This window comes from Erythranthe guttata, chromosome 5 (assembly GCF_056151865.1).
Source record: "Erythranthe guttata isolate IM_541 chromosome 5, IM_541, whole genome shotgun sequence".
Taxonomy (NCBI): Eukaryota; Viridiplantae; Streptophyta; class Magnoliopsida; order Lamiales; family Phrymaceae; genus Erythranthe; species Erythranthe guttata.
In genome coordinates this window covers 7,862,758-7,875,095 of record NC_142537.1, presented here as the reverse complement: position 1 = coordinate 7,875,095, position 12,338 = coordinate 7,862,758, and the positions used below count along the sequence as shown (strand labels likewise).

The 12,338-nt window shown below is 36.1% G+C and overlaps 1 protein-coding gene across 4 annotated transcripts; it reads left to right on the top strand.

Moving 5' to 3' along the window:
- The first annotated feature begins 5,793 nt into the window (after positions 1 to 5,793).
- On the top strand, positions 5,794 to 11,492 carry LOC105950313 (putative casein kinase II subunit beta-4). Of its 4 annotated transcripts, none has more exons than XM_012973664.2 (6): positions 5,794 to 6,291; positions 9,217 to 9,435; positions 10,399 to 10,508; positions 10,593 to 10,758; positions 10,915 to 11,055; positions 11,227 to 11,492. In XM_012973664.2, the coding sequence occupies exons 1-5, from the start codon at positions 6,168 to 6,170 to the stop codon at positions 11,043 to 11,045; spliced, it is 750 nt and encodes a 249-aa protein (XP_012829118.1). In that variant the 5' UTR covers positions 5,794 to 6,167; the 3' UTR covers positions 11,046 to 11,055; positions 11,227 to 11,492. The 4 variants fall into 4 exon arrangements, with proteins under 4 accessions (XP_012829118.1, XP_012829119.1, XP_012829117.1 ...); XM_012973665.2 differs by having other exon boundaries at positions 5,837 to 6,291; positions 9,214 to 9,435; positions 10,414 to 10,508; XM_012973663.2 differs by having other exon boundaries at positions 5,837 to 6,291; positions 9,214 to 9,435.
- Positions 11,493 to 12,338: the final 846 nt, after the last annotated feature.

Sequence of the window (12,338 nt, the reverse complement as noted above, 5' to 3'; positions counted from 1 at the left end):
ATCAGAATATATCGCTACAGGTAATTGATGTTCTCAAATCCTATGGATGAACCAAATGTTATGTGATTATGGTATTAGTCAAGATCTGGTTCATATCTATTGCGACTATATGAGTACAATTAATAATTCCAAGAATCCAGTTCAACACTCTAGAACAAAGTATATTGACATCCGTCATCATTTCATTAGAAAGTTGGTAGAAGAGGAAATGTCTCAATATAGTATGTCACAACGGATAAACAGCTTGTTGACATCTTTAATAAACCTCTTGATGTACATAGGTTTGATTCCTTGCGAAATTCGCTTGGAATCTGTCATTTGATTTATGCAGTTGCATAAACTATTGCATTAGTCTATGTCCAGACTTGCAACTTTTAGAGTGTTAGGGACACATCATACGCTATGCTTATCATTCATGTAAGCTCTGCATTAGACATATTGCATATGACTGAGACATCGGTGAATTGGATACTTTTTGTACACTTTAACTCTGCGAGGTAAAACTTCATCAGTCTACAAATAATCACTAGGTGGAGGCTCCAACCTGTTTACTTTTCTGTATAATCATGTCATGTCATGGTTAGATGTTCCTATATGGAAAAACTACCTCTTTCAGTGAGTGAAAGCTACTCTTGGATTGCTAATATGTATATATATATATATATATATATATATATATATATATATATATATATATATATATATATATATATATGCACATCATCTTACCTCAATTTGGTCAGTGTTAATTAAGTTCGAAGCCTAGTTGAGTCGAGTCAGTAAGCTTTTTCAAGGTGTCCTATACATCTAGTGCCCTCATAACCATCTGGTTTGGGAGTCGCTTGGCAGAAAGCTCGTTACACGACTCAATTAGAAAGCCCAGTGAACTACACATTGCACGACCAATGCAAGTTCATTTCTTGCCTTCTTTATCGTAAAGCATCTACATGCTCCGCTTTTCATGAGAAACAGCTACCACTGGACGTATGTGTATGCTTCCAAATCAGAGCATTTTTGTGCTTGATTTGAAATTACTAAGTTTGTTTTTTGTCTTGTTAGTAGGACTGTTGGGGCTTGCACTTGTGTTCAAATTGAACATAAACCTCATGGGTTTGTTAGTCCAATAAGTATCCTATTTCACCTTCGTCTTCTCACTCGCGTTTATTTTTTTTTTCTCATTTACGGTTACCTTCATATTCATTATAAGTGCATATTAGTCATTCTCATTACAAAAAAAAAAAAACATTTATTTGGTGGATTCTTATCTTTTTGGCGGCAAATTGGTTCTTTTTGGAGTAACCCACTCCGTTGGGAAATTTTTTTCTTCTCTCATTTTTATTGAAATGCGCGAGGGCTCATATACAAAGCTTGAAATTGTGGTGAACTTGAAATTGTGACTAAATTAATTTTACTTATATTGGGTGTGATAAATTATGCAATTTCCATCTCTATACTATTCATAAATTTCTAAAATGCCTCTAAGTAACCCAACAGTCACCTCTCTAAGAGTTCACTCTTCTTCTTTCGGATTTTTCTTCCTCTTCCCTACTTCTATGATGTCTTTCTCTCTTCCTCTGCAGAAAAAAAATGGAAACAGGAAAACTATGGGAAAACGAAAGGCTACCGATGTATCGTCCTCATCGTCTAAAAGGAATACCCATCATCCTGCGCACACACCTCCGTCGAATCCTCCGCCCACTCGCCGCTCCTATCATCGTCCCTCTGTCGGGGCCCTTTTGATTGCTATGCCCCTCCAGTTCATCGAGGTGCCGCTCTTCCTCACGCCTCCCTCAGATTCCAATTTTGGGAATATGTCGTTAGTCTCGGCCTCTAGGTTTTTTTCACCCCTGTCGCCGCCCGTCACACCGTCGTCGCCGTTCACTTACCATCGCCGCCCATCTCACCACAGTCACCACCCATCCACTCTTCGCCGGTGCCATCCCCTCAGACACCGCCATCACCACCGTCTGCTACTACACCGCCGCCATCGTCGTTTGCTCAACCGTCGCCACCGCATTCTGCTCCATCGCCGTCGTCACTACCGCCGCCATCACAGTCTTCTATAAACAAGGGCAAAGGCAAGGCCCTTGATGACGAGGGTTCCGACCCCTATCCCGCTCCTGCTGCACCACCACTATGCCGCACTCGCTGGTGCGGACCTCCACCATTCACTGATGGTGCATCGTCTTCTGTTGCACCTCGTGCCGCTGCCACATCTGACCCAAATCTGGTGCTTCCTATCTCTACTACTGATCCATTCAACGGCCAATTCTTTCTCCGATCTAATCAAACCTGGTGGTTTCTGTTAAGTCAGTGTGCTCTTGTTCCCGAACGCACGTTGGGGCCTAACTTTGATGATTTTGGGATTACCAATATGTTTCGTTGTATTGGGATCTATGGAGACTGTGTCTCGGATTGAACACTTTCAGATTCAAGTCATTCACGATATTTATGCCAATCCAACAAGTGGGGTGACTGACTTTGGAAGTCTGTTTTATGAACGTGTGTATGTTGCCAAACGTGTTTATGAGTTCAAATATGTTCGTATTGCTGCTTTGTTTGATCTCCAAATTGTTGGTGTTGTTGCCCCCGTTCTTTCTGCTGACGTTGTTATTTCCACACTCATTGGGGGGTAGATAGGGCTCGTGGCCACTCAGGACGACCAATCTTACCATGACCTATCAGATTCTTTTTTCCATTGGCACGGCCAACTGGCTTCACACTGCACATCAGGGCTCCTGACTCGACGACGGGGCCTTCTACTTTACTATATTGGGACTGGGACTGTGTTCGATTTAGCCCAATTTCTGTTTGAGGAGATTATTGCCGATGCAGAATCTCAGTCCACAACCTTTACCCTCCCATTCTCATCTCTGATATTTCATCTCTTGAGGGATCAAGGTTATGTACGCAATCGGAGGAATGCAGTTCCCTCTCTTCCACTCCCACTCTCTATTTCCTCAAAGATCATGGACCCCACTTCTGAACCACGGCGCATACCACGAGTGGACGATTTGTCGTGTCGTTCGACTACAGCTTCGACATCCGTCAAGTCTCGCCGTACTGGTTCCCCCACTACCCCTGCGCCTGCACTTTCAAAGTTCGTGGCACATTTTTCTGCCGAATACGAGGCCGCCGTTGCTCGTGCTGAAGAACTTTGTCAAAAACTTGCTTATTTTTCTGCCCTTGCTCAAAATGGGGGAGGTCCCGGATCATCCGCAGGGGGAGCTGACCGAGGACCATCTACAAGGGAAGCACCACATGTAGGGGGAACTCACTCCACTATGAATACACCAGCCAGACCCACTACTGATGGCAATGCTGCAGCTGTTGGAACTTCTCGTAAAATTATTGCACCCTCTCTTGCAACAGCTGATGCCACTCCTGTTGCTAAAGGTGATGGAGTTGTTCCTCGACGCTGAGGATGATCTTTGAATTTTACTTTTTGATATGATTTTGTCATCTAATTTTAATTCTGAACAATGGTCTGTAATAGTTAGTTAGATCAAATGTTGCTTGAAACTGTTTTTTGTTTTTTTTTAATTGTTCTAACAAATATTCTACTATGCAGTTTTTTTTTTTTTTTTTAGGCACTTGACTTAGGGGAAGTACATGATTATAATAAATATATGACAAAGGGGGAGGTTGTTAGAATCCGTTGGATTCTGACTTTAGAAGGAATACTTATAAAAGACTTATTCATCAAGTGTGAATATACCGTATCATAAAGATAGGGAAGTTTCCTTGTACTTTTTAAATTCCTTATTTTGTCATTTATTAATTAATATGTTGACTTACCTTATAATAAGAAAATTCAATATGTTGAGTTACCTTATAACAAGAAATTCCCTTGTTCTACAACTCATGTCCTTTACGTAATAATGAATTATAACTCTAATAGACTCTAATTCCTCGTAGGGCTCTTATTCGAATAAAGGAGTATAAATAAATGAGCACAAACGTTTTGAATAAGTCGTCCTTTTTTTGTTAGAGAGAAATTAGTTTATGCTCTTTGTGTATTTGGCTTCTTCCTATATTTGATACTCCTATATTTGATATTGTTCGGAAAAAAAAATCATATTCGAAGTTTGCTTCTTTCAAAGGAAAAGAAGATCGGTTCTTTGGGAGGAGGCCGATCAGTCGACTGAAGGACTCAGCGTTGAAGGGATTTCAACTGTGCGGAGTAAATGACGTGTTGTAAATTCAAGACTCATAATTTCAAGTAGTATACAAGAACATCATCAACAAAGAGGGAGTATTTGTATTTTGATTAAGTCCTATTATTTTATTCGTAAAACTAAAATTAGTAAATTTCATTTGCAGGTTCCGTGGATATAGGGTACAATTGTATCCGAACCACATTAAAATGTGTGTCTTTTATTAGTGTTTCATTAACTGTTGCAACTCTCCGTAAAATAGTACATGAAACTGAATTTGAGATTAATCCAATACAAATAAATTACAGTTTGCACGAAATAATCATAACATCTCCAATAGTAATTTAACTATTAATTGACTTTTTTCTCTTAAAAAAATTATTTTAATTAATATTACTGTCTTGGCTGCTAAATAACTGTCTCCAACAGTAATTTAATTGTCGAAGACAGTAATTTTACTGTTAATTGACTTTTTTTTTTATAATTTTTTTTTTCTTAAAAGAATTATTTTAATTAATGTTACTACTTGGCTGCTAAATTGCTGTCTCCAACAGTAATTTAACTGTTAATTGACTTTTTTTTTTTCTGAAATTTTGTTTTTTCTTAAAAAAAATATTTTAATTAATATTACTGTCTTGACTGCTAAATTGCTGTCTCAAACCGTAATTTAACTGTTAGAAACAGTAATTTTAGTGTCCGAGACAGTAATTTTACTGTATTAATTACTTTTATCGTATTGGCCTGCAATTTTGTTGTGTTCGACCGAAATATTACTGTCTCATGCAATAATAGTACTGTTTGGGACATTGATATTAGTAATATTACTGTCCGGAAAAGTAATATTCATGATATTATTGTCCCAAACAGTAATATAACTATATGAGACAGTAATTGAGCAGCCTAAGACAATAATATTTATTAAAAGAATTTTTTTAAGGAAGAAACTAAATTTCAAAAATAAAAAAATCAACGTCGGAGAACCGCGCGGTCAACGCTGGAATCTGGCCGAAAAAAAATATTCTGAAAAAAAAGTACTTTGAATTTTTTTTTATTAAAATGGAAGTTAATGTGATATATTTGTTTAAATCCAGGGTCAAAGTGTAACATTGAGGAAGTTAAGAGTAAAATAGATGAAATTGATAAAAAATATATTATGGAGGGTATTTTAGACAAAAGACATGCAGATGCCTTTATTTGAAAAGACTGTCTTTTGTGTGAACAATGTGCATTTAAGTCCATTGTCATGTCCTTCTATGACATTTACCCTATAAATAAATATAATAAATTTTGAATGGCTAGGGGGGTTTGAATACTTCAGTCGAGAAGCAAGAGAGAGTGAGAGAGAGACAAAGCTAATGAAGAGAGCAACGGAAATCCAAAGTGAAAATAAGACTTTAATTTGGAGTTAAGTATCAGGTGGGCTGCTTGTAAATGAATTGCAAGATAGATTTATCAACGGCCCATTCACCAAAAATATATTTGGGCCACACCCATCACCTAATTTAAAAGGATGTGATTTTATCTTTTTTTTTTTTTTTTTTTTTTTTAAAAAAAAATGTGATTTTATCTTTGAAATAACAAATGCCAACTATTACCGGGCTTGTTAATTTAATACACCTACAACGGAAGCTCAGCTGTTCCCGCCGGTAAGCTAAAAATACTTATTTTATTTTTATTTTTATATACATACGTATATACACACGCATTCAGGTAAAAAATAATATATAAAATAAAATTAAAAAAAGCCAACAAAAATCAGAGAGAGAACCGAGGGAGAACGGGATAACCTTCTCCTACTCTTCTTCATTTTCTCTACCAAAAGCCCTAATTCTACCTTTTCCCACTGTTTCTCACATCAATTCTCTGCTTCATTCAATCCTGTTTTTATCAATATCGATATAGATTTATATATATACATACATTGAATTGGTGTTCGAATCATATATATCTACACACACATACGGAGAGAGAAAGAGGAGAAAGAACGAAGTGTGGGAGCAAAGGGGAGAGATGGGTCACGTTCCGAATCTAAAGAGAATTCAGGAAACCCTAGAAAAGGATTCACGCGCCCCCAAATTGAAGGACTCTTTCCCTTCTGCCCCTAACCCAAACAATATCGCCAAGCCCTCTGATGGTTAGTTAGTTAACCCCCTTTATTTCTTTATTTTTTCTTTCTTTTTTGCATACATACATACATTTTTGGCATAATCTGTGTGTTAAATTATAGAACGTTCTCGATGTATTTCGATTGGTGATTGCGTTGCAGATATGGGCACCCTAGGAGAAAAGGGCCTTTTGTGTTATTGAAAGTGGAGAATTGGAGGCTCACAATCTACTAGTAATAGGCTTTTCTTTGATGCATCTCCTTGTTCATATGCAATCTGCGTTTTTCTTTTATTTTAAATTTCTAGTTTCATGTACCAAGGATTTAAGGAACTTAAATCTCCCAAATCATTATTTAGCACCTAGGATTATTTAAGGATTATGATTATTTTAATGCACTTTTTAGTGGTGAGACATTTGTGTTTAAAGATTTTGAAGCTACAAAACACTTGTATGTTTGATCTATTCATAGTAACAGAGATAAGTTGCGCGAAGGGATATTTTGCACTCGCTATTTAGCTTTAAGCACTTCTTAAGCTTCCTATGGCTATTATATCATTTGATGTAAAGGGAAATACGGTGAACTATTTTACCATTTCTTTTCACAACTGTTCAATAATAAAAAGTTTCCAGAAAATGTATAAATCAATAGGAACAATATGCAGTTATGAAATTAAACATTCCGTCTTGGTTTGTTCTGCATAATGATTCCCCCTTGGTTTTGTCTGGGTTGATTCCGCATCTGTTTTTTTATGCCTAAAGATTCTTCATCTAACTCAGACAGAAGATTTTTCTATCCTTTAGGAACTGACATGTACACGGTAAGTTTCTTCGAAGTACAGCACTGACTAGTTGTTTCTGTTACGGACAATTTAACTAGATTAATATGACATAATATTTATCTTCGTTGTAAAATAGGAGTAAGTGGATAACATGAAGAGTGTGAGAGAGAAAAAGAGTTAAACAAGGAAGAATGCATGTAAAACATGCAACTTTTTGTTTAGTAACCAAATGAAATTTCCCTATTCAGTGGCTGAAATCTTGCTATTAATTGGTTCGAGGGCTTGAAGCTTTGCTAATATTGAAGCCATTGGTATCTTCTGCAACTTATTGTATATATTAGATAAACGGGCCAAAAACTTGGCCAGTCATGCCATAGATTTTCTGTCAAGATGTTTTTAGGGAGAAAATAACTGTGTTATGGAGGATACACGTAAATTTTCAACATCTGGAAAGAAAGAGAGGTCAAGAAGTAGCCATTATTTGCCGAGTTTCCAAAAGAGAGAACTATCATTTAGCTTTAGAGTAGTAAGGACAAAAAAAAAATTGTTACATTTAACATTTTAGATTCTTGATTCCTCAACTGGAAAGATATTCGTTCATTCAATCCCGTATTCTGTAGTCACGTAAAATGTAAGTAGTTTGGATCCTCTCCACTTTTGAAAGAGTATTGAAAATTATTAAATTCAGTAAAATCATACTCCATGATGTGATGCGTCCAATTAGTGGTTGCATTCTTTTTTTCTACCAGAAGTGGTTTTCCTATGAACATGAAATTTGACTATCTTGGCTCATAATCACTAAGGCCTCGTTTGGCTCCCAAGATATTATTAGCCAAGATAAGATTAAATAATCTAACGAAAACCCAATTGTTTTATCTGACCCCGGAAGGTCAACAAAAGAACTCCCTAAAAAGCATTATAATGCATAATAACATAATATTTCCGGATCGACCCGGGAAGTTATTCGGTTTACTAAAAATCAAACAAGGTCCAATTATTTAGTTAATCATGGCTAATCTACCCAACCAAATGAGGCCTAAGTAGATTGGGATGGTGTGCTCTCCTACTGATCTTAGTCATATCATTTTAGGATTCACTGTCCGATTGATGGATTCTTGCAGCGAAGGCGAAGGTCCCTTTTATAATGAACAATTCTCTTCTATTCTATCAAAATCTTGTTCCCGGTCCAAAGTTAAATCAACAAATACCTCTTCAAACTCTCTGGAACAAAACTCATGGTATAACCTCAAATAAAACTGATTGGGGCAACTTCAGAAAAAACTCGCTCCGCAAATACTAGAGATACAGAACTCATCCACCCTACACCATCTGTGTTTTTTTATCTATATTTTTGTGACTTTGTTTTCCATTTTTCTCTTTTTTAAAATTTGGATTGTAAAAACTTGACATGTCTATATATCCATATGGACTATGAAAGCTCATCGCATATAAGCTGCATACAGGAGTGAATATTTGCTGTAAATTTACTAGCACCAATTTCATGAATTTTGAATGTCAAGTTCCTAATATGTGACCTACGTGAACATACTTATATGGCTAATTTAGTAATCTCCTTAAACAGATTCGCATACAGCCTGTCCCCATTAGTCAAGCCATTCAAGAAAATTGGGGAAGTCACATTTTTTTCTGTGTCTCTATTACAAGGGTTCCTAGGCTGTGTGACATATAATTCCCTTTTTGTTCTGCATGGCCAGTGGCGAGTCCAGGAATGTGATACAGGGTGGGCTTAAATTTTCGGGGGTACAGGGGCAGCGCCCACGGAAAAAAATTTAGGATTTTTTTGTGACAAAATCAAAAAATAGGGGGAAAAAAGGAAGAAAAAAGGGCTTTTTTGCATAATTTGAATTTTTCGTGGACTAATTAATAATAATTGGGGCTTTTTTTGCATTAATTTGGATTTTGGGTGGGCTAATAAATAAATATTGGGTGGGCTTAATAGATATATAGGTATAATATGGGGTAAATTTTGTAATTTAAGGGTGGGCTTGAGTCCACCCTCCCAAAGGGGTGGACTCGCCACTGTGCATGGCTACCTCGTAAGGAGATGTGTGTACATACTGTAATTTTCTTTACCATTCATGCATGTTTCTTTACATAGAGTATATATCTCTTGATGTCATCACTGAGTTATCTATTTTATGATGATATAGCAGAGGAATCTGCGACGGACACTGAGGAATCAGATGTTAGTGGGTCCGAAGATGATGACACCTGTTGGATATCATGGTATTGCAATCTGCGTGGAAACGAGTTCTTTTGTGAGGTTGATGATGACTATATCCAGGATGACTTTAATTTGTGCGGATTGAGCGGTCAAATACCGTACTATGACTATGCGCTGGATTTAATCTTGGATGTTGAATCTTCACTGGGTATGTTAATCCTTTATGTATTACTACTGGCATAACTAGTTTCCTTTTTGATATTTATCAGTTACGTATGCATGATCAAGATTTCACTATTGGGGGGGTCAAACCAAGCTTTGGAATATGTTGAATAATACTCTTGATATATAAGGTTATAGTCACATGCAAAAATGGACAAATAGTGATGCAGTGGCACTGAGAGAAGAAGTAAAGAAACGGGAAGAACAATGAAAAAGAAAAGTTGAAAAGGATGTTTGGGTTTGTTTCCCTGCTCTTGCTTCTCATGACCACAACATGTTAACCCTAATTATACTAAAGATCATTTTTTTTTCAAATTGCTAAAATGGGTTTTCTTTTTTGGTACGATTTTGTAAATCAAAACCCCAACAAACAAGTTTCATGGTTCTAGAATCGGCTACGTTGGCCATAAATATTGGTCTGAACGAAAATTGTTTTGGAGAAGGCTCAACCAAGCAGACCCTATTTTTTTTCTTTTTTAAATTTTCCTCTAGCTAGTCGTACTACATTTTGATGAAAATTCCATCTTTGGGCTCATGTTTGGAAAATGAGCTGTTGTCTGCTTACGTTAATTGAGACTGTCTTCGATGAGTAGATCTAGTTATTACAGTAATAAATATATGCTTTTGTTTCCAGTTCTATAAAAGGGCAATGCTGTTGAACTACAAATCTAGAGAGCAGTACTACTACTTATTAGAAAGACATTAGTGAAAAGCCCGCAACGCATAATAATAAGAAGAAAAAGAATGGTGCTAATGTATCATGGGGGTTACAATATTGCCTGTGGCATTTGAAATGAAATGCAATTTTAACAGCAGATCCTTATTTTAGTTGAATTTCACTTTCTGACGCGTAATATGCTTTCATATAATGGTTATATCCTCGTAAAAAATCGTCAAAACTATTCCTTTGAACTTTATTAGGTTTTACTATAATAGCTGAAATTTGTAGGTGACTCATTTACAGAGGAACAGAATGAATTAGTGGAATCTGCTGCCGAGATGCTTTATGGTCTAATACACGTGCGTTACATACTAACAACTAAAGGATTGGCTGCAATGGTAAGACACATTTTTTGTTACTTTAACGAGTTAATTCCATCAGACTATGCAATCTCTCAATGTAATGTATGGCCATGAAAACAGCTAGAGAAATACAAGAATGCAGAGTTTGGAAGATGCCCTAGGGTTCACTGTTGTGGCCAACCTTGCCTACCTGTCGGTGAATCGGATATTCCACGCAAAGGCACTGTTAAAATATATTGTCCCAGATGTGAAGATATTTACACTCCTCGCTCCAGGTTCCAGGAGAGTATCCTTTTTTAACTATGGCAAATTAATAGTTATCCTAGAAATGTTTATATATTTTTGCTATGAAGAAATACTACGTGCCAAAAGATATAATGACAAATTAGATTTTTTATTTTTGAATTTTCCCGGTTTTCATTGTTTCTTTGACCGGACAAAGGTGTCGACGGATCCTATTTTGGAACTACATTTCCGAACTTGTTTCTGATGACGTACGGACACCTAAAGCCACAGAAGGCTTCTCAGAGCTATGTCCCCAAAGTCTTTGGTTTCAAGGTCCACAAGCCGTGATATCTTCCAGGTGGAGAACCCTTATTTCTTTTATTTAATTTTCGTTTGTAAAAAAAGAAAAATTTGGCCTTATAATATGGCTGTACAACACGCACCCAAAACACGTAAAACCCTTTTTGTTAAGTGGAACTTTATTTTTCTACTAGGCTCTATATAACCTATTCTCGTATTTCTCTTACAGTAAGATTTCCAGTCAGACTATATTCTCTGGAGCCTAGACATAATTTGCTCGGTAGGTTTTGAAGTTCTTTGTCTACTTCAATTGTGTACTTGCTTGACATCAAGCAATTGGATTATGTTTTAGAGGAATGCTTTGTTTTTTTTAGTTTCAAAATTGTGCCTTTATTTTCTCTTGATAATGTATACAGTTTTTCTCCTCTTTTCTGTTTCCCTTTTGTATTTATTTTCGACTCGGTTAAGCGTGTATTTCCAGATATTTTTGAGAAATGTTTTGCAGTCCAGTGAAACAATTTTATGTAAAAACAAAAAAAAAAAATTAAAGAATGGCAAACTTGATCTACTGAGCTCTTAAACTTCTCACAATAGAGAAATCGGACATATTTAAATTCAATTTATTATGTTATTGTAATCTTGTTTTATCTATGTTTGAACTAGGTTTTAATTTATCTTATGTGATCTCATGTGTAGGTGATCATAAAGAATAGAAAAACATTCTATATTGCTGCAATGAAAATGTTACAAGATGTTTGTTTTAAATAGGAACGATACAAAAACTAAACCAGAAATAAAAATATGTGCACAAATAAAAATATGTGAACAGACTAATTCCTTTAAGTCTGTATCTATTATACAGAATATTCTTTTATTCAATATGTGCGCTGACTAATTCCTTTAAGTCTGCAACTATTAAACAGAATATTCTTTATATTAAACATTGCCCCTCAAGCTGGCTTGTAGATATCCTCCATAGGTAGCTTGCTTTTTTAAACCTTGAAATTGTTTTTTTTGTTTTTTTTGTAATCCTTTAGTGAGGATATCCGCAATCTGTTCAATAGTAGACACACACGGAATGCAAATCACATGCCACATTCGAGTTTCTCCTCGATAAAATGTTTATCAACTTCAACATGTTTGGTTCTATCATGGAGAACTAGATTGGGCGCAATTGAGATGGCTGCCTTGTTGTCACAATAGATTCTCATGGGAGAAGAGCTTGTGACATTAAAATCCTATTCAAGTCTTTTTATCCACATAACTTCACAAATTCCATGGGCAAGTGCTTTAAACTCAGCTTTGGCACTACTCCTCGCTGACATTCCATTTTTTGTTGCG

Excerpts from the sequence above, each read along its gene's own strand:
- LOC105950313 (XM_012973663.2), top strand. The coding sequence starts at position 6,168 with ATGGGTCACGTTCCGAATCTAAAGAGAATTCAGGAAACCCTAGAAAAG. Across the intron at positions 9,436-10,398 it reads GGATGTTGAATCTTCACTGG|GTGACTCATTTACAGAGGAA; the intron begins GTATGTTAATCC and ends TGAAATTTGTAG. Across the intron at positions 10,759-10,914 it reads TCGCTCCAGGTTCCAGGAGA|GTGTCGACGGATCCTATTTT; the intron begins GTATCCTTTTTT and ends GACCGGACAAAG.